This window comes from Primulina tabacum, chromosome 17 (genome assembly GCF_025594145.1).
Source record: "Primulina tabacum isolate GXHZ01 chromosome 17, ASM2559414v2, whole genome shotgun sequence".
Classification (NCBI taxonomy): Eukaryota; Viridiplantae; Streptophyta; class Magnoliopsida; order Lamiales; family Gesneriaceae; genus Primulina; species Primulina tabacum.
Window position 1 is genome coordinate 1,854,462 of NC_134566.1, and position 22,956 is coordinate 1,877,417.

General features: G+C 40.0%; 1 protein-coding gene and 1 long non-coding RNA gene across 2 annotated transcripts; one reads left to right on the forward strand and one right to left on the reverse strand.

Annotated features, from left to right (window-relative positions):
* Positions 1–16,626: 16,626 nt before the first annotated feature.
* On the reverse strand, positions 16,627–20,934 carry LOC142532025 (L-ascorbate oxidase homolog). Its single transcript, XM_075638326.1, has 2 exons — positions 20,764–20,934; positions 16,627–18,484 (listed from the first exon to the last, which is right to left on the reverse strand). The coding sequence occupies exons 1-2, from the start codon at positions 20,932–20,934 to the stop codon at positions 16,880–16,882; spliced, it is 1,776 nt and encodes a 591-aa protein (XP_075494441.1). The 3' UTR covers positions 16,627–16,879.
* Positions 18,229–22,099, forward strand: LOC142532026 (uncharacterized). Its single transcript, XR_012816449.1, has 3 exons — positions 18,229–18,469; positions 20,767–20,968; positions 21,972–22,099. It is a non-coding gene; the product is annotated as an uncharacterized LOC142532026 (long non-coding RNA).
* The last annotated feature ends 857 nt before the right edge of the window (positions 22,100–22,956 follow it).

The window sequence follows — 22,956 nt, forward strand, 5'->3', positions numbered from 1 at the left end:
GCGTTACTTGTTTTCATACAAGTGATACCATTTTGCAGGAATTTGAAGATATCTTTCTAGAGGAGTTACCACAAGGGTTACTACCTTTGTGTGGTATCGAGCACCACATCGACTTGGTGCCTGGAAGTGCATTGCCAAATCGTCCACCTTATCGTTGCAATATAGAGGAAGCTAAGGAACATCAAAGGCAAGTAAGTGATCTCTTATTTAAGGTTATGTGCGTGATTACATGTCTCCATGTGTCGTACCCATTTTGCAAGTGCCTGAGAAGGATGGATCATGGCATATGTATGTTGATTGTAGAGCCATTAATAACATTACCATCAAGTATTAGACATTCCATACCTAGGCTAGATGATATGTTAGTTGAATTGCATGGCTCAAGTATTTTTAGTAAAGTTGAAGGATCGTTTGTTGAGCATCTTTCGGATGCTTCAAACATAATATTCTCCAATGAGCTGCAATAGCTCGTGTTCTAAGAATGTTAACACCAATGAATTAAATCGATTTTGGTTTTAAGACCAAGCGGAAAATACTCGAAGTAATCATTCGTGAAGAAACTTGTTATATTTGAAAACGATTTTAACTTATGTAAACTGAATAACTGAAAAAGAGTAGATCAGTTTTTGCATTCATCTGTTTCAGTTATGGTGACAACTGAACTGAAAGATACTCTTGCTGATCCAAACAGTTTGAAAACAACAGTTAATCAGTTAAATACACAAGATATGTTTAAGGATGTTCGGAAACTTCCACTGCTCCTACGTCACCCCTTCTAGCACTTCGGGTAGGATTCACTAGAAGACTTTGATTTATACAACTACTTGTACAAACCCAATCAGCTTAGGACTTACCTACTGCCTAACTGAACTCCTAGCCTAGACTGAAGGCAGCACCTTCCAGCCAACACTTCTTTAACGTCTATGTGTCAAAGACTACATACACAATTTAACGTCTTTGTGCAAGACTGTATTTGGGTGATGGTGAGAATGTTTGTGTGTGTGAGAACTGAACAAAGATGTTCTCATACACTGAGGGAAATAAGCTTCTAATCTAAGCTGATAACACGTTGAAGTGTCCCTCTGGGCTAATTGCTTCTGTAAGCTAATATGCAATATATGAGCCCTTCCTTTTTACCACTCTCTTTCTGGTGTTTTCATTGATGCGCATTGTTTTCATTGATCTTCATCTTCCATTTATAGGCGCGAAGTTAGATCGTACAGTGAGACTCAATTATTGTATTAGTTGCGTTTTGAATTCGCTCATTGGACTTTGCGTCTCGACTTTTCGACTGTCCTTCTGAAGCATTTTGTCTTTAATGTTCTGATGCAATGTTCATTATTTTCCTTTGACTGGACAAATGCTTTGTACCTTTGTGTGTAGCTGGAATCCACTAGAAAGATATTGTCTTGATCTACAACTGAAAGATTCTGACTGATGCTTCGAACTAATCAGCTGAACTGATCTTCAGTTGGGCTAGTGATGTAACGCCCCAGATTCGACGATTGTCCTCACTGTATCAAGACGAGTCTTTCCAGCGTGCTTATGTCCTCACTCACACGCACCCTCGAAAACATCCCAGGAGGTCGCCCATCTCAAAATTGCCCCAAGTCAAGCACGCTTAACTTTGGAGTTCTTATGTGAGTACCAATCAAATCTTTTAAGTGATCTTCAACTGTACAATCCATTACATTGAACAGTCTCGGAATCCCTCTCATTCCCGTGTGGGATCGGTTCATTCATGTCCCCTCCACCTAGAAGCCTCCCTGGAGCCGCACATTGTCAGTGCAACCTCATGGCACCGGCGATCACCCCCCGCCCTCTTCGGCCCCGGGCCTCACATGCCCACCAGCTTCCGCTTGGTTCGTCCCCGAACCACACCGTACTAAGAGAGGTCGGCTCTGATACCAACTGTAACGCCCCAGATTCGACGATTGTCCTCATTGTATCAAGACGAGTCTTTCCAGCGTGCTTATGTCCTCACTTACACGCACCTGGGAAACTTCCCAGGAGGTCACTCATCCCAAAATTGTCCCAAGTCAAGCACGCTGAACTTTGGAGTTCTTATGTGATGAGCTACCGAAAAGAAGATGCACCTTCGTGATATGAGTAGTACCAATCAAATCTTTTAAGCCCTCTTCAATTGTACAGTCCATTACATTGAACAGTCTCGGAATCCCTCTCATTCCCGTGTGGGATCGGTTCATTCATGTTCCCTCCACCTAGAAGTCTGCCAGGAGCCGCTCATTGTCCATGCAACCTCATGGCACCGACGATCACCCACCGCCCTCTTCGGCCCCGGGCCTCACAAGTGAAATCAGTTGACTCGTCAGTTGAACTGATTTGACTCTCGTTCAGTTGAACTAGTCAGCTGTGCTCTTCATCAGTTGAACACTCCTTCGTATGGCCAAGCTTATGAGGTTCTCTTGCTGAATCACATATCAACTGGACAATCAGCTGAACTGCTCAATTGACATAACAGTTAGACTGATTTAGATTTTGCGATCAGTTGGGTCTTCAGTTTTCGATGTAAACAGCTCGTAACTGATTCTAGCTTTTGCACACTAAGGTAGATTATTAGTAACACAAAATAACAAGTTTTGTTAACATCAAAATCAAGATTGCGAACTTGAAAAGTTCCAACAATCTCTCCCTTTTTGATGATCACAAAACTTGAGCAGTTAAGCACAATATATTCTATTCAAGGGTTAGTACATTCAAACATCATTAAATGCTCCCCCTCAAGAACTGAATTAAAGAAGTTTTGAAAAACATTTAAAGATAGAGGATAAAAGAAAAACTCCCCCTCCAAAACTGAATAAAAGACGGTTTGAAAAATAATTAAAAATATAGAGGGTAAAAGAAAAACTCTCCCTCCAAAACTGAATTGAAAACCCCTTTGAAAAACAGAAATATATATGCTCAGTTGGCAAATTTCAATCATTCAAATAATGTAGGCAAGAAGTCTGAAAATAACAATTAAGTCACACTAAAACTCAACTGGATGAATATGATGTTTATTTATTCACATAAAATGAGTTTTACATTTCAATACATCAGTTGAAAAGAAAATTGCTACTTCAATAGCTTTTTAAATAACATCGGTTATCAATCAGTTTGTGTATGACAGAACTGGATTCTTCAGCAACTGGTTGCCTTTATCATTTGAACAGTTTCTTGGTTGTGAGTTCAATTTGCTAGAGAAACAAGTTAAACTGCCTTGAACTTGACTTCTTTGCAGGTTAACTGGTCAAGCAGACTCAAATTAACTCAACTGATGCTGAACCGCATTGATATGATATATCAATAAAGCGATGAAATATTGTTGATGATTAACCTCCACTTTAATCATCCAACATCCCAACATGGCTAAGCTTCCTTTGTATGTCAGCTGAACTGGGTGCTTTGCAACTGAAATATTGTTCATTGAAAAATTTAGCTGTGCATCTTGGTAGATGAAGCTCAATACCCTGCAGGCTGATTTAAACCCCAAAGCTTATAGTCTAAAGAAGTGGCGACAATGTTAGTTGCAGGTCAATCATCTCAACTCTTTACTAAAGAACGACATACAAATATTTTCAAATATTTTGGAAAATAGTATCAAATAATTTTAAATAGCATTTAAAACTATTTTAAAACAAAATAATTTAAAACACAGTTTTCTTCAAATGTTCTTCTTAGAACATCTAGCTCTGATACCAATTGAAGGATAGTTTGTTGAGCATCTTTCGGATGCTTCAAACATAATATTCTCCAATGAACTGCAATAGCTTGTGTTCTAAGAATGTTAACACCGATGAATTAAATTGAGTTTGGTTTTAAAACCAAGCAGAAAATACTCGAAGTAATCCTTCATGCAGAAATCTGATATATTTGAAAACGATTTAACTTATGTAAACTGAATAACTGAAAAATGGTAGATCGGTTTTTGCACTCATCAGTTCAGTTATGGTGACAAGTGAACTGACTGATACTCTTGCTGATCCAAACTGTTTGAAAATAACAGTTAATCAGTTAAATACACAAAATATGTTTATGGATGTTCGGAGACTTCAACTGCTCCTACGTCACCCCTTCTACCACCTCGGGTAGGATTCACTAGAAGACTTTGATTTATACAACTACTTATACAAGCTCACTCAGCTTAGGACTTACCTACTGCTTAACTGAACTTCTAGCTTAGACTGAAGGCAGCACCTTCCAGCCAACACTTCTTTAACGTCTATGTGTCAAAGACTACATACACAAGTTTAACGTCTTCGTGCAAGACTGTATTTGGGTGGTGGTGAGAGTGTTTGTGTGTGTGAGAACTGAACAAGGATGTTCTCACACACTGAGGAAAATACGCTTCTAATTTAAGCTGATAACATGTTGAAGTGTCCCTCTGGGCTGATTGTTTCTATAAGCTAATATGCATTATGTGAGCCCTTTCTTTTTACCACACTCTTTCTGGTGTTTTCATTGATGTGCATTGTCTTCATTGATCTTCATCTTCCATATTAGATGACGAGGGTTGATGTAGTTTTGAATATGTATGAGGAAATGCATTGTAGTCGAGAATTCGCCGTTTGCCTACGAGTGAGGATATCATATGTGATTTGATTGGTTATATAGCAAGGAATCTCTGGACAGGGTAAGATGTGCGCATTTTGGAAAGGTGTTTCCTCAGTTGCATATACCATGTCACTATTATTACTGAAAGATATATCATATCATTATCGAATTGATATGCAACTCTAGATATACAAATGGTTGATGATCCGATCAGGATATATGAGTTGAAGGGACCGTACTACATGCTAACCATAACTTAAGGCAATATCATTGACACCTAGGGATCATGGGACAATGCTATTAGATGCTCTTACCATAATCTGATGGGTGCAATCAGACTTGAGTTCTGGCATTCTTGATCAAGGGGTTGATGAAAAGAATGTGGCTAGTTAACGTAAATTCGAATAAGAATAAATTTTATTCTGAATCACATGGAGATGTGAAACTACAACTAGCTGTATCTTTGAACAATTGAGGGTCACACAAGTATCGGACTCTGTGTTCTCGTTGAGATAGTTAAGTTCAAGGAGTTGAATTTAGTGACTATAGTTTGATGGAGATCAAACATATTTCTTACAAATAATTTTATAAGTTGATTCCATGTATTGGAAGTTGTTGAGGTTAGCTTAATTGCTAATTAACTAAGAAGAGTAAAACTTCATGTTTTGGTGAAGGAGTTCACAAAACTGAAAGCTGCCAAAAAAGGATCAGCGAAAATTTTGATCTTCGAAATTTCAATTTTCATTATTTGAATAAGATTTTTATCTTTGATACAACGACGCTGTCAGATCATCAATCATTGTGATAATGAATTCACAATTATTTATTAAGTTAATTTAGAATTTACTAATTAAATAATAGTATTACTAGTAGTGACTATTAATATGTACAAAATTATCAAAAAATATTCAAGAGAAGTTTAGAATTAATTAACTAATGTTAGTTTAAGAAATTAAATAATGATTATTTAATTTTAAATAATATATTTATGCATATAATATATGTGTATGTATAGATGTATTATTATATATATTTTAAATGGAGATATAAAATTGTGTATATAAATATATAATGCATTATCAAGAGTTGATTAATACATGATATAATAAACATGAGAATTTTAATTAATGAAAATAAAGAATCATGATGAGAGTAGAATTATGAATGCTGATGTGATCATAAATCAAGCTCTAAATAATTTCTTAAGAGTCATATGAAATAAGATTGTTTTTGTACACAAATTTTGTCTGCAAAATTTTTCTAATCCTCCCTTCACTCTAAGTCTCGACCAACACAATTTTTAAGGAAAAAAATTCGACTGCCCCTATCCTTCCACCTCACGTCCCCGTCCACCCCCCCACCCCCCTAGATTTCTGAAATTGCAGTGATCAAGTCTGTAACGAACCGTATTCTTTACTATTTAAAATTTGCGGAAAAATTAAAAATTTTCTTGAATATAAACATCCATACGGTCGTCAACTCATCGTTCATAAAAATATCTTTGAAATCATCCAACACCAATAAAACTTGCTAACTAAATACTTGTCCCAAACATCACTCACCGAAACATAAAAAAAAAATTTGAGTATTTTAAACTTGCATTAAAATGTTAAAATAACATGGGCGGTCCTCGGGTCTAGCCTTCCGCTCAGTCCAAGCCTGCCCCTTGGTCGCCACCTCCGGTCTCCTCATAGACATCCTCACCTGCATCGATCAAGTCTAGTGAGTCTAAAGACTCAACACGTATAAACTAGAAATAGCGAGTACTACATAATAAAACCACATGCAACTTTAAAATAGAACATATATACTTGAAGATTGGATTTGAAATGAACTTGAACTTGCATACGTGCATAGACGTGCCATAACTTGAAAGCTTTCATAAACATGCTTACATACTTGATCATACTTAACCATACATGACTTCATTTTTGCGTAGAGGATGTTTCAAAGCAAGTGACCTATACATAATAAACGCCTGATCAGACAAACCACAGTACTGGGCTGACAGGGACGTATCCACTGTCACATACATGAGATCCCCGTTCATAATTTAACAGGCTGGTTGGTCCCCGTTCATAATTTAACGCTTTCCAACCACGATCTAACCCGTTCATAATTTAACGGGGTGGAGAGGTCCTCGGCCACGTTCACCGACTTCCAAACCCATTCATAATTTGGTCACAAGACAATTAGCATACCTCAAAAACTTAAAATATTTTCTTGCACGTCAACAAACTTACTTGGCGTTGAGGGATTCATTTGACTTCGACCGGGGTCGTTGCTGCAACATACTAACGTGAATTCATAAGCTTAATGGGTGTAACTTAAACGTAACAGTCAAGCTTACCCACGAGTTCATACATTTCCTTAGGACGTTCTAAAATTCCCGTGACTCGACATTGTTAAACATTTCACTAAACCAAGACATCAAACCTCAAAGCATACCATAATATTCCCCAAAACTCAAGTACACGGACCCCGTGCCCAGGTCCGGCTCCGGGTCCGTGTGGGTGCTGTGGAATGACTCGTGAAGAAAAGGGAAGGCACAGACCCCGTGCTTAGGTCCGGGTGGGGGGTCCGTGTATGTGCGCAAAAGTGAAACTCGGGAAGAAGTGAGGACACGGACCCCGTGCTAGGGTCCGTGTAGGCTCGCAAGGATGACACCGTGAAAGAAACAAAGGCACGGACCCCGTGTATGGGTCCGTGTACCTACTGTGAACGCGAACTTCCGAAAATTTTTTTACATGTTTTGCTTAACTTTCTAGACTCGATTGCACAGACTATGAATCGACACCCCGAGACCCATCCTAGCATGCTATAACATCAAACCAATTTCGTACGACATCCAAAGCAACGATGTTCACCCTATGGCACATACAATTCAAAAAAACGTGGTAATCGACACCAACTCGATTCCTACGACTACTAAGGTGCTCGAGTATCTATCGACACTAAACGAAATACAAAATACCAACCCAACATCATAATAATCATACCTAGACGCAACAACGATCGCCCGTCGATCCCCAACGAAGTCTGCAACAAATAAACTTCAAGAACGCATCAATATCATAATTTTCTGAAAACGCAGTTTGAGCATTTCCACGAAAAAAGCCATAACTCACTCAATTTTTATCCAAAAATTTCGAATTTTATATCATATCGAACGTATCGAAAAGTTCTACATTTTTTGTGTTAAAAGTCTTCCCAAAATCTTGACCGAAAATTCGCAGTTTTAATAAGAACAGTAAAAACGTGGTTTAGATCTAAAAATTTTCCTTCAAAATCGATTCAAACAATTAACCGCTCAAACTACTACACATCATACATGGATTTTACGCATAAAAACAACGCAACACATATTATGACATGATCGACGCAGAAAAAGAGAGATTATACGTGCCTTATGATAACAAACGTTACCGAAACGGCGTCACCGAAGCGGAGATAGAAGCGAGGTTGATCCGGGACGATCGCGCAACGATTTTCTTGCCACAAAATACACGAAACCTGCTGGAAATCTAGTGGAGGGGGGGGGGGGGGGGTGCGCGGCTGCTCTAGGAACAAGAGCCCTAGGTCTTTCCTTGTTTTAAAATAATAAAAATGTGAATTGTGATAGTGTGTGTGTTTAGCCCTATAAGTAGTGTGTGAAATAATGTGTGTGCGTGCGTGAGTTAGGGGTGAATTTAGGTTAATAAATTGCTTAAAAATAAATTAACAACTAATTAAAAGTTAATCAAGCACTAACTCACAATTTCTTGGAAATAAAATACACACTGGTTTAAATAGCTCCTTAATTAAAATAACACCCACACAATAACAAGTTTAAAAGTTTTAAACTCTCAAAATTACTAAATAAGTGCTTTAAGCTTTAAAAATGCTAAAACTCAATAAATTATTTAAAACGCCCCGAACTTAGCTTAAAATAAAATACCACATTTAAAATTGCCACCAATCGTCACCGGTTTTTTTTCCTTTATCCCGCCTCGAATAATCGCCTGAAACGTGAAACTCGAAAAACATTTTAACGTGCATCACCATAAACATGAATAATTTAAAATAATGCATTTTCATAAATCATGCATGACTAAAACTCATTTAAAATTAATTAAATGATCTAATAATTAAACAGATGCATGGGTTATACGTGTACTGAATTTGGGCACTACAGTTCCTCCCCCACTTATATAAATTTCGTCCTCGAAATTAAGTCTTACCAAACAACTCCGGGTAGCGAAGTCTCATATCTGCTTCTGATTCCCAATTGGCTTCCTCCACTGATTGATTTAGCCACCGGACTTTGACCAACTTAGTCACTTTGTTCCGGAGTCTGCGCTCCTGTCTGTCTAGGATTTGAGTCGGTCGCTCATCATATGACAGATCTGGAGCAAGCTGCAACGGCTCGTAGCTCAGAACATGCAAAGGATTAGCTAGATACTTCCTCAACATAGAAACGTGGAACACATTGTGTACCCCGGCCAGATTCGGCGGAAGGACTACACGGTAAGCTACTATCCCAAGTCTGTCCAGAATCTCGAACGGCCTAATAAATCTCGGACTCAGCTTGCCTCTCCTCCCAAATCTCATTACACCCTTCATAGGTGCTATCTTGACGAATACGTGATCTCCTACGGCAAACTCGAGATCTCTTCTCCTCTTATCGGCATAGCTCTTCTGACGGCTTTGGGCGGTCTTCATCCTGTCACGAATCTTGACCACCACATCTGTAGTTTGCTGAACTATCTCTGGACCAAGATCTGCTCTCTCACCAACTTCATCCCAATGAACTGGTGATCTGCACTTCGTCCATACAACGCCTCATAGGGAGCCATACCTATAGATGATTGGAAGCTGTTGTTGTAGGTAAACTCCACTAGTGATATCTTAGACTCCCAAGTCCCCTGAAAATCAATCATACAGGCTCTCAGCAAATCCTCCAGAATCTGAATCACTCGATTAGACTGGCCATCTGTCTGCGGGTGAAAAGCTGTACTAAACAGCAACTTTGTCCCCATGGCTGCATGTAAGCTCTTCCAGAAGGACGACGTAAACCTCGGGTCCCTGTCGGACACAATTGAAACTGGGAACCCATGTAAACGAACTATATCCCTGATATAAAGCTCCGCATACTGCGTCATGGAGAAAGTCGTCTTTACTGGCAAAAATTGGGCTGACTTCGTGAGTCAATCCACAATAACCCAAATGGCATTAAAGCCTCTGACTGATCTAGGCAATCCAACGACGAAGTCCATAGTGATATTCTATCATTTCCACTCTGGAATAGGGAGCGGCTTAAGCATCCCTGCTGGCCTCTGGTGTTCAGCTTTCACTTGCTGACAAGTAAGACATTCTGATACGAATCTGCGGATGTCTCTCCTCATCCCTGGCCACCAATACAGGTTCTGCAGGTCCTTGTACATCTTAGTACTTCCTGGATGAATAGCATACGGGGATGCATGTGCTTCTGTCAGAATATCCTGTCTGATCGAATCAACACTAGGCACCCACATTCTGCCCATGTATCTCACGATACCATCTGACACTGAGTAAAGAACACTTCCCTTGGCTTCGTCTTTCAGTCTCCATTTCAGTAATTACGCATCTTAAGAATGACCTGTCCGGATACGGTCTAGCAGAGAAGACTGGACTGTCAGATTAGACAGCCTTGGTGCTCTGCCCTTACGGTATACTTCCAAACCAAACCTCTGAATCTCAAACTGAAGAGGTCTCTGCACTGATAACTGAGCTATGACTGCAACTTTCCTGCTCAAGGCATCTGCCACAACATTAGCTTTTCCCGGATGGTAGCTAATCTCGCAATCATAGTCCTTCACCAGTTCCAACCATCGCCTCTGTCTCATGTTTAGTTCCTTCTGCGTGAAGAAGTATTTCAGACTCTTGTGGTCAGTGAAAATCTGACACTTCTCGCCATACAAGTAGTGTCTCCAAATCTTCAATGCAAAGACGACTGCGGCTAATTCTAAATCGTGCGTCGGGTAGTTCTTCTCATGCACCTTCAACTGCCTGGAAGCATAAGCTATAACCCGACCTTGTTGCATCAATACTGCGCCTAATCCGAGCTTAGATGCATCGGTATAAAGAACAAATTCACCTTGCCCTGTTGGCATGGCTAGCACTGGCGCCGAAATAAGAGCTTGCTTCAAAGTATCAAAGCTCTTCTGACATTCGTCACTCCACACGAATTTAGCATTCTTCTTGGTTAGTGAAGTGAGTGGCACTGCTATGGACGAAAATCCCCGAATGAACTTACGGTAGTAACCGGCTAAACCCAAAAAGCTGCGGATTTCTGATGCATTCTTCGGTTCAACCCAATCCTTAACGGCTGCTACTTTTGCTGGATCCACTTCAATGCCACTGCTAGACACTATATGCCCCAAAAACGCTACTTTCTGCAACCAAAACTTGCACTTACTGAACTTCGCAAATAACTTGCGACTCTGCAAAACCCGCAACATTGTCCTCAAATGCTGGCTATGCTCCTCATGGCTCTTCGAGTATATGAGAATATCGTCAATAAACACTATGACGAACTGATCAAGGTAGGGCTGAAATACTCGATTCATGAGGTCCATGAAAATTGATGGAGCATTCGTCAATCCAAATGGCATTACTAAGAACTCGTAATGCCCATACTTGGTCCTGAAGGCCGTCTTGTGAACGTCTGCATCCTTCACCTTCAGCTGGTGATACCCTGATCGAAGATATATCTTAGAGAACACTGTAGCTCCCTGCAACTGATCAAACAAGTCTTCGATTCTAGGGAGTGGGTACTTATTCTTGATCGTTACCTTGTTCAACTCTCGGTAATCGATGCACAGCCTCATACTCCCATCCTTATTCTTCACAAAAAGTACTGGCGCGCCCCACGGTGAGAAACTAGGGCGAATGAACTCCTTGTCGAGAAGCTCTTGAATCTGTTGTTTGAGCTCTAACATCTCAGCTGGAGCTAATCGGTTCGGCGCCTTAGAGATTGGCACTGTGCCTGGCATGAGATCAATGGTAAACTCCACAACTCTCTCTGGTGGAAGACCTGAAACATCATCTGGGAAGACATCTGGGAATTCACTGACTACTGGCACGTCGGATAAAGATGGACTGGGCACATCAGGCGCTGAAATAATACTGGCCAAGAAGGCCTGACACCCCTTGGAAATCAGCCTCCTTGCTTGCATGCACGAAATCATGCGAGGGAAGCTTCTCCATCTGTCTGGCTCAAATAGAAACTGTTCCATGCCCAGCGGCCTAACCAATACTGATCTTTTCTGGAAGTCAATCAGGACCCTGTTCTTTGTCAGCCAGTCCATTCCCAAAATAATGTCGAACTCTGGCATCGGCAGTAGAATCAAATCTGCATATACTAGATGGCCCTGCAATTCCAGATCGATATCCCTGATCACGCTAGTTGCTAACAACCCTTCCCCAGATGGGACTGTCACCGAAAAATTTATATCTAGGCCAATGGACTTGATGTCCAGATGATTAGCAAAATCTCCGAGATAAAGGAGTGAGTGGCTCCTGAATCTATCAGTGCCGTTGTGGCTAATCTCTTAATGAAAATATTCCCTGAGATGCGTTAGCACAACAAACTAACTTATATCCCAAAAATTCTACCATAAACCTCATGCAACAAAAGACACTCAAAATTCCAACTAAAACACTAGTATTCCCAATTAAAACTAAACATACAAGGCAAAGAAATCGATACTGTACTGAATTAAATAAATTACCAGTCAAAAGGGTAGTGTCTGGGTTCGCCTCTTGAGCATGCATGGCGAAAACTCTCCCTTGCGTTGGTTGCTTCCATTGTGGGCACTCCTTCAACATGTGGTCCGTAGCCCCACATTTAAAACATTTCCCGATCCCCATAAGCACTGACCGGGATGCTGGCGATTGCATTTCTGACACACTAGGAAGTTACCGGGCTTCTGAGGCGCCCCCTGCTGCTGGATAGGACCCTTGCCTTTCGGCGGTCCCTGATAGGGTTTCTTTCCCGGTTGCCCCTGGTAAGGTTTCTTGAACTGAGGCCTCTGATGCTGTTGCTGCTGCGGTGGGGCCCGATAGGGCCCCTTGCCCTGCCTGTCTGCCTCAATATCCTGCTGGTCTTGTTCTGCCGCCAAAGCCCTAGAAACGGCAACTGCGTATGTAGTAGGGCCAGCTACCCTCACATCATGACGCAAGATCGGCCGCAAACCATCCATAAAATGCCTCAGCTTTGCCTGGGCATCATTCGCAATGAAGGGCACGAAATAACATCCCCTCTCAAACCTCCTAACAAACTCTGCAACACTGCTATCTCCTTGTCGCAGCGTCATAAATTCTCTAGTCAGCCGGGATCGTACTTCCTCAGTGAAGTACTTGGCGAAGAACACTTCTTTGAATCCTTTCCAGGACAACGTCGGCAAATTAACTGCCACCGACGCACTGTCCCACCAACGTCTGGCATCGCTTGCTAAAAGGAATATGGCACAACGGACTCTGTCTGTATCCTGCAGCTCCATGTAGTCAAAGATCACTTCGATGGACTTAATCCATCCCTCTGCTACCATCGGGTCAGTAGATCCCGAAAACTCCTTAGGATTCATCCTCTGGAACCTCTCATACACCGCTTCTGGTCTAGGCCTCTCCCCCGCGCCAACTGCAGCCTGATTCCTCGCAAACTGTGCGAAGAATTGAGTCATTCCTGCCAGCATCTGCGCTTGCATATCTGGAGGTGGAGGTGGAGGATTGGCTCTTTCCTCATTTCGGGTCTCTCGATCCTCTTCCCTTGCTTCTCGGTCAACCACACGTTTAGGAGGCATTCTGTCCCATCAATTACCCAACACGTAAACCCACTATGCATGAACATGATATCAATGACATAGGATGCATGAAATCTAAACTCAAAACATGGATATGCTGAATTCATGATTCAATGCTTACTACATACATAATGCAAAAATTAAAACTTACAGACTTGAGGTGTGACTTCGAGAGCTTCTTGCGACTGTCAGTAGGCATAACCCTTTACAGGAACGCCGCTCTGATACCAACTATAACGAACCGTATTCTTTACTACTTAAAATTTGCGGAAAAATAAAAAATTTTCTTGAATATAAACATCCATACGGTCGTCAACTCATCGTTCATAAAAATATCTTTGAAATCATACAACACCAATAAAACTTGCTAACAAAATACTTGTCCCAAACATCTCTCACCGAAACATAAAAAAAAAATCAGAGTATTTTAAACTTGCATAAAAATGTTAAAATAACATGGGCGGTCCTCGGGTCTAGCCTTCCGCTCAGTCCAAGCCTGCCCCTTGGTCGCCACCTCCGGTCTCCTCATAGACATCCTCACCTGCATCGATCAAGTCTAGTGAGTCTAAAGACTCAACACGTATAAACTGAAAATAGCGAGTACTACATAATAAAACCACATGCAACTTTAAAATAGAACATACATACTTGAAGATTGGATTTGAAATGAACTTGAACTTGCATACGTACATAGACGTGCCATAACTTGAAAGCTTTCATAAACATGCTTACATACTTGATCATACTTAACCATACATGACTTCATTTTTGCGTAGAGGATGTTTCAAAGCAAGTGACCCATACATAATAAACGTCTGATCAGACAAACCACAGTACTGGGCTGACAGGGACGTATCCACTGCCACATACATGAGATCCCCGTTCATAATTTAACGGGCTGGTTGGTCCCCGTTCATAATTTAACTCTTTCCAACCACGATCTAACCCGTTCATAATTTAACGGGGTGGAGAGGTCCTCGGCCACGTTCACCGACTTCCAAACCCATTCATAATTCGGTCACAAGATAATTAGCATACCTCAAAAACTTAAAATATTTTCTTGCACGTCAACATACTTACTTGGCGTTGAGGGATTCGTTGGACTTCGACCGGGGTCGTTGCTGCAACATACTAACGTGAATTCATAAGCTTAACGGGTGTAACTTAAACGTAACAGTCAAGCTTACCCACGAGTTCATACATTTCCTTAGGACGTTCTAAAATTCCCGTGACTCGACAGTGTTAAACATTGCACTAAACCAAGACATCAAACCTCAAAGCATACCATAATATTCCCCAAAACTCAAGTACACGGACCCCGTGCCCAGGTCCGGCTCCGGGTCCGTGTGGGTGCGGTGGAATGACTCGTGAAGAAAAGGGAAGGCACGGACCCCATGCTTAGGTCCGGGTGGGGGTCCGTGTAGGTGCGCAAAAGTGAAACTCAGGATGAAGTGAGGACATGGACCCCGTGCTAGGGTCCGTCTAGGGGTCCGTGTAGGCTCGCAAGGATGACACTGTGAAAGAAACAAAGGCACGGACCCCTTGTCATGGTCCGTGTATGGGTCCGTGTACCTACTGTGAACACGAACTTACGAAAATTTTTGTACATGTTTTGCTTAACTTTCTAGACTCGATTGCACGGACTATGAATCGACACCCCGAGACCCATCCTAGCATGCTTTAACATCAAACCAATTTCGTACGACATCCAAAGCAACGATGTTCACCCTATGGCACATACAATTCAAAAAAAAAACGTGGTAATCGACACCCACTCGATTCCTACGACTACTAAGGTGCTCGAGTACCTATCGACACTAAACGACATACAAAATACCAACCCAACATCATAATAATCATACCTAGGCGCAACAATGATCGCCCGTTGATCCCCAACGAAGCCTGCAACAAATAAACTTCAAGAACGCATCAATATCATAATTTTCTGAAAATACAGTTTGAGAAGTCCCACAAAAAATGCCATAACTCACTCAATTTTTATCCAAAAATTTCGAATCTTATATCATATCGAAGGTATCAAAAAGTTCAACGTTTTTCATGTTAAAAGTTTTCCCAAAATCTTGACCGAAAATTCGCAGTTTTAATAAGAACAGTAAAAACGTGGTTTAGATCTAAAAATTTTCCTTCAAAATCGATCCAAACAATTAACCGCTCAAACTACTACACCTCATACATGGATTTTACGCATAAAAACAACGCAGCACATACTATGACATGATCGACGCAGCAAAAGAGAGATTATACGTGCCTTATGATAACAAACATTACCGAAACGACGTCACCGAAGCGGAGATAGAAGCGAGGTTGATCCGGGACGATCGCGCAACGATTTTCTTGCCACAAAATACACGAAACCTGCTGGAAATCTAGTGGAGGGGGGGGCGGCTGCTCTAGGAACAAGAGCCCTTGGTCTTTCCTTGTTTTAAAATAATAAAAATGTGAATTGTGATAGTGTGTGTGTTTAGCCGATAAGTAGTGTGTGAAATAATGTGTGTGTGCGCGTGAGTTAGGGGTGAATTTAGGGAAATAAATTGCTTAAAAATAAATTAACAACTAATTAAAAGTTAATCAAGCGCTAACTCACAATTTCTTGGAAATAAAATACACACTGGTTTAAATAACTCCTTAATTAAAATAACACCCACACAATAACAAGTTTAAAAGTTTTAAACTCTCAAAATTACTAAATAAGTGCTTTAAGCTTTAAAAATGCTAAAACTCAATAAATTATTTAAAACGCCCCGAACTTAGCTTAAAATAAAATACCACATTTAAAATTGCCACCAATCGTCACCGGTTTTTTTTCCTTTATCCCGGCTCGAATAATCGCCTGAAACGTGAAACTCGAAAAACATTTTAACGTGCATCACCATAAACATGAATAATTTAAAATAATGCATTTTCATAAATCATGCATGGCTAAAACTCATTTAAAATTAATTAAATGATCTAATAATTAAACAGATGCGTGGGTTATACGTGTACTGAATTTGGGCACTACAAAGTCTCAACACAAAATTTGTTTAGATCTCTAATGCAATCTAAAAAAGAAACCTAGTTCAGGTCGTTGACTTGGTTAGGCGATCAAAAGGAGATAGATCCATTCGAAAGGATATACAAGAACGACTATCTCCGTTTAAAATTCGAAATAGTTTGGAACCAATGTTGATCACATGAACTAACAATTTTAAACACTTTATTGGGAGCATTTCTTGTTTTAGTTTTAGGAAAACAACAAAATTTTTATTCGTGTCAAAAAAGGGCCATAGTTCAGAGGCTCAAAAAGCCATGAATTCCGGCTCAACTCATCTACTCGAATTTCCATCATGAAAAATACATAAATGTAATCTGTATCAAGATACAATACTTGTTCGCTCATACGTCTTTATTGCTAAATGATTATCAATTAAGATAGAAATAATAATAAAAAGCAACATCTTGAATCAAGTAGTAGCTAACGATCGAGTTATAAGTTTGTTGAATTAAGTGCCAGCATATGGAGTAGGCTTGGGCAAACCCTTAACAATGCCACAAAGCTGCTGTGATTCAGGAATGTTGTACTCATCCCTCAAAGACTTTGCCGGAGACAGCACACTGACGTACATTTGTTGTCCTAAATAGGTCCTCTCCCACATTTCCGACCTCAGGTTCCTCATTCCAGCGTTGTCCAAGGTCGTCATTACTGCGGCCCACGAGTTCGGGTACACGTGGATCGTGTGCCTGCTCACAGCATCTTGCAGGTTGTAGAGCTTTCTCTTGTCAGGGCTCCACCTCCCAGGCTCGATGGCCACTGCGAAGAACGAGTAGCCATCCAAGTGCCAAGTTTGGATCATCTTCTCGTGGTTCTCGAAGATGATCTCCACGAAGTTCCTGAAAACAGCATTAACCACATTAGGGGCCACCACGGCTGGCTCGTTTGCCGGCTCGTCCTTCACGAGGTCGTACTTGAATACCTTATCTGCGAGCCCGAAGTATTCCGCGAGTTTCAATGGGGTCTCGGGATCGACATGGGAGACACCGTTGATGCCAAACCGTAGCTTTCCTTTCACCAGTGACCTGGTGTTGGTTACCTTGATGGTGCGGGTGACGTCGATCTTTCCATAGTGGTAGGAGCCTTGAGGGTTGGGGCGGGCCGCGCTGGCAGTGAGATTCCACCTGAATGAACGGAACTGGTTCATCGACCAGGCAATTCCGGCAGAGTTCTCAGTAGGTGTTGGTGGGAGCACTGGGGATGCGGGGCCATTACCATTCGCATAGCGAACCACCGCTACAGCCACATCCGGGCGTCTTGCAAAGCGGCTTGATGCCACGAAGTAATAGTCCTTTGGAACTTGATTTGCCGTCACCAAAACAGACAAGCATTGCCCGACATGAAGGTCGGTCGATTCATACACGTTCTGCACGGTGTGGGAGCCCTCCAACTCGACAAGCTTCATAGTATGGCCTTGGAGCCTAAAGTTTATGGAGTTTTTCAAACCCGAATTGCACACACGGTACCTGTAGGTCTTCCCTTGCTCCATGACAGCTAGTGGCTCGGCAGCCAGGTCACCAACCTTGCCAGATTTTTCATTGATGACAATACCATCAGGCTTTCCGATGGAACGGCCACTGTCAAGAAGCCTTTTGAGAGTCTTGTGGCCTTTCTTATACCAATCTCCAAGAATGACAGCGAATTCGTCGGCAGGCCTGTCGAAAGGTACCGGGATAAGGTCACGGCTGTGGACCTGGAGAATTCCAATGCCACCGGCAGCCCTGTGGAGGCCAGTAGTTGGGAAGTATAAGTAGCTACCGATCTGGTCCTTGACCTGGAAATGGTATGTAAAGTTCTGGCCAGGCAAGATAGGACACATGGTTCCAGGAGTACCATCTTGCCAAGAATTCTTCCTCTGTTGGACTCTGCTCAAGGTGAGTAGTAGCGGCTCATCCAAATAATTAAAAACGTTAACGACGATGTTGTTGTTAGATGTGCAGTTGATCTTGGGACCTGGGAACTCACCGTTGATGAGAATACCTTGCTGGGGAACACCTAGAGGGGCGATTGTGCCGTAAGTGACTTTCCAGTCGAAGAATATGTTAGAGTAGATGCCCTGCAAGCCAACGGTTGGCTAAGAAATTTATTGACTCAAGTGAAATAAACAATATTTATTTTAATATAATTTAACTTTTTATGGTCTTGTTATAATTTATCTGTATACCCATGCAAACAGCATAGATAAATTCCTTGATTATGCTTTAATACAAATGAATCGTAATTCGATGTTGAAACTCATTTGTAAACCCTGCATATTCTAAATTCGTTCCTAGTCGATTCAGCCGCCTAAAACATGCATAAAGGTCGCATGAGCTCGAGACTAGCATCTGTGATGTGTACTGCTTTTATTGGTAAGGGCATAGAGATGTCCAAACATGCAGACGGGTAGTCATATGATGATTATACCGAACAACCCTCCCTCGGACTTTCCAAGTGGTTATCATTCATCGAGAGGATAAGTCCGTGGTTATGATTGTACACCATTAGTCCTTACGACCCGGGACAACACTGAGGCTCCATATGATAGGGCTGTGCTTTGACTCGTTTACCGGCTCCAGGAGAGTCATCAGGTGGCGAGGTTGGGTATAGTTGCGACACATATAGGAACCAGTGCATTGTAGTCGGGGATTCACCGCTCACCTGCGGGTGTGGATATCCTATGTGACCTGATGTAATAATAGTGCATGGAATCTCTGACCAGATTATAAGATGTACGTTGGAGAATGAGTTCTCCAATAGTACACGCGATGCCGCTATTATGTGTATCACATAGTTATCGAATTAATATGCAACCCTCGATGAACCAATGGTTGCAGATTCGATCGGGATATATGAGATGAAGGGACCGTACTGTACGTTAATCATAATCGACTGGTTCTTGCAGGCACTATCAGTGATACCCAGGGGATCATGGGGCGATGCTACTAGACGGTCTTACCATGATCCGATGGGTGCGATCAGAAATGAGTTCTGAAATTCTTAATCAAGGTGTTGATGAAAAGAATGGGGCTAACTAGGGTAAGCCCGAATAAGAATAAATATTATTCTGAATCACAAAGAGTTGTGAACCCACGGCTAGCTGTATCCTAGAACCATTGAGGGTCACACAAGCACATGTTTACTTGTTCTCGTTGAGATAATAAATTCAATGAGTTGAATTTATAAGAAATAAGTTTGATATGATCAATCGATAAGCTTGTAAATAAAATTTATAAAAGCTTATAGAAAATTTTGAGAGCATGACTGTTAAGACAGTCAAAGGAGTCACCTGCCTTATTTAGACATTGGTGATCTCGAAATTAAAGTGTGCATCATAATAACAAACAAGTTGAAATTGTCACATCGATGATATTTGATCACCGATCGGGATTATGATGATGTTAATGTAATAGGAGCATGGATCATGGGCTTGTAAGAGTATAAGTTCATCATGTTAATTTATTAAAGTTTAAATGAGCTTTAATAATCATGTTATATTTTAATTGAGTTAAAATATAGCCCATTAAGTTTTTATTAAATATGGTATTGATTTATGAAAATAATCATGATACCATAATTTTAAAAAAAACTTGCACACAAAGCAAAATAATATTAATGCATTATATTATCAAAATATATGTATTAATATTCGAGATTACATTTAATATGACATGGATTTAGAATCTTTGGTTAACTTGATTAATTGGATTAATTAAGTAAAAAAGAAAGATTAGAAATATAATTGGAATATTTTATTATTCTAATTGGCATGCATTCGAGAATCAATATGAGATTCATATTTTTCAATTGGGGGCATCCGAAAGTTTGTTGGAGATAATTAAGTTAAAAGATGGATTAGAAAATAAATAAAAGATATTAATGTTGGGATGCATTGATTCGAGATATTAATGTTGGGATGCATTGATTCGATGATCTTCTTGACACACGAGACTTTCGGCTCTTCCCAAGAAAAGTTGCTCTCGAAAATTCCTTCAAAAAGCAAGAAAAATTTGGCTTAGATTATTGAGTCGAATTTTTTTCGTGTTATATCTCTACGCAAAAGTTCTTTTAAATTTCTAGTGCAATTTAGAAGAGGAAAAAATATTCCAGTCGTGGACCGGATTAGGAGATCGAAGAATGTTCGTAGGGATTTACAATAAGAGCTACGTCCGCTAATACCGGAGTAGTTGGAGCCAAGTGAAGTAATTCACTAAAGGTATAATCCTAACACCTTATGAATGTTTATGATAAAATCATACGAGCGCCCAAAGCAAAACATATTTTGATTGTCAAAATAAATAAAATTTTAAAATTTCCGCTGCGTTTGGGCGTGTAGAAAACCCAGATCCAACAGACTAGATATGGGTCCTCAGTCATAACCCCCATAGAGACGCCGAGCAACAAGGCCACAAAGATCATTCTTGACCCCACGGCTTGCTTCTTCGAATCTTTTCGGCAAACTCCAAGAAAATGAGGAAGAAGAAGGATATTGGATCCGACTTCTTCCTGCAAGAGCTTGGGAAACATGATTTTAGCTATGAAGCAAGACCCTTTTATCATGGTTCGCTGTCGCGGTCGCGGAGATCGGAACGGATGCTACCATTCCAGTTACAATGAAATTTCGCGGAATGGTCGCGGAACGTGTATTTAAAAAAAATATTATAAATATATAAAAATTAAAAATTTTGGAAAATATTTAGAAATATAAAAATTAAAATAAATATCATTTAAATAGATTATAAAAATTAAAAATTTTGGAAAATATTTAGAAATATAAAAATTAAAATAAATATCATTTAAATAGATTATTTGATGTAAATAAGAAATTTAAATATTTTTAAAATTTTATTAACAATTTATTGAACAAAATTTATATCGTCATTATATTTTAAATATTTCCAACTATATCAAAAATTAAATATACTATTAAAAATTATTTGTATTTAATTAATAAAACTTTAAAATATTTTCGATTGGATATATATAAGTTCGCACAATTTTGAATCAATTTACAGTGATGGACTAATAAAAATCATCAAATCTTATATAAAGTGATGTTACAAATTATTTAACATCAATTAAAATAGAAATATTTTATAATTAACTTAGTTTTTTTCACACTTATATAAAGTGATGTTACAAATTATTTAATATTATTAAATCCGTCGCTGATTCGAATTTGCGACGGTTTTATGACAAATCATCGCTAAATGTAGCGACGGTTTTTATTCAACCGTCGTCGATTTTAATTTGGCGACGGTTTTATTCAAACCGTCCCTAACTATAGCGACGGTTTTATTAAACCCGTCGCCGATGTTAAATCGGCGACGGTTGAATAAAAATCGTCGCTACATAAAAACCGTCGCGAATTGCGTTCCGGTTCCTTTCCACCATTATATCCCCGTTTTCCACCGTTATATCCCCGTTTTCGGTATATGAAACGCCGATACAAGCCATCAACCTACACACCCCGGAACCTCGTCAAGGTTGCTGATGTTCCGGTTCCGGAACGCCCGTTCCGGCCATTCCGTTCCCGTTTCGGCGAACCATGCCTTTTATAGAAGATGGAAACAAGTTGGCTGAGAGGCTAAAAAGAAGATGGGTTATTTTCATCCATCAATCTTCATTCAAAGTTCAAATAATTTGAGCCTTTTGTTCTTCTCGATTCATTCGGGTTCCGGTTATTGCTCTTTTCCTCACTTCACTTATTACCAAACTCAAAAATTACGCAGTATCTGCGCAAGATATAGGTGAAAGAGTGATGTTATATATACAAATAAACTTGCATGTGTGGTATCATAAATAAATAATTATTGATGTTAATAAGCATAAATAATAATGCTCAGAATACATGAATAATCAATTAATGCAGTGCGAAATGGGATTCTTGGAATTTACTAAATATTTTATTGAGCCAACCCAACCCTGCCAATTTACCGGGTCCAGTGTAAATTGGATATTTGGTTAAAAACAATTACGCTATTTCTCATACTATGGCGCCCAATTGCTCGGCCGCAGATAGCCTTTTATACTTCAGTTATTCAGTTTAAACGTTAGTTAAAAGGTTAGTTAAAAGCTTTAAACTATTCAGTTTTCTTAACGAATGATTATTTCGATCGAGTACCTTCTGCTTGGTGTGAAAACCAAACTCGATTTAATTTATCGGTATATTCATTCTTAGAATACAAGCTATTGCAGCTTATGGAGAATATTGTGTTTGAAACACCTTCAAGTGTGTCAAAAAATCGATCATTCAATTGGTATCAGAGCTAGCTGTTCTAAGAAGGACATTTGAAAACTGACTAAAATTATTTTATTTAAAAATATTTTTATATGGTATTTAAAAGTACTTTATATTACTTTCAAAACTCTTTTAAAATGATTATATAATGCACATTGCAAAGAGTAGAGAGGATTGGTTCTGCAACTAACATTGTAGCCACTTTTCTTGACATCGAGCTTGGTGCTTTAATCAGTCCGCGGGGTTTTGAGTCCTATCTGTCGGCAGTTCAACAAAACTGATCTTTGGACTAGATTTCAGTTGTAAGC

Bases quoted from the DNA above. Each gene is read 5' to 3' on its own strand.
- LOC142532025 (XM_075638326.1), bottom strand. From the start codon at position 20,934: ATGTTTCCCAAGCTCTTGCAGGAAGAAGTCGGATCCAATATCCTTCTT. The intron at 18,485-20,763 runs GTCTGTTGGATC...GTTGGCTTGCAG, and splicing joins TGACTGAGGACCCATATCTA to GGCATCTACTCTAACATATT.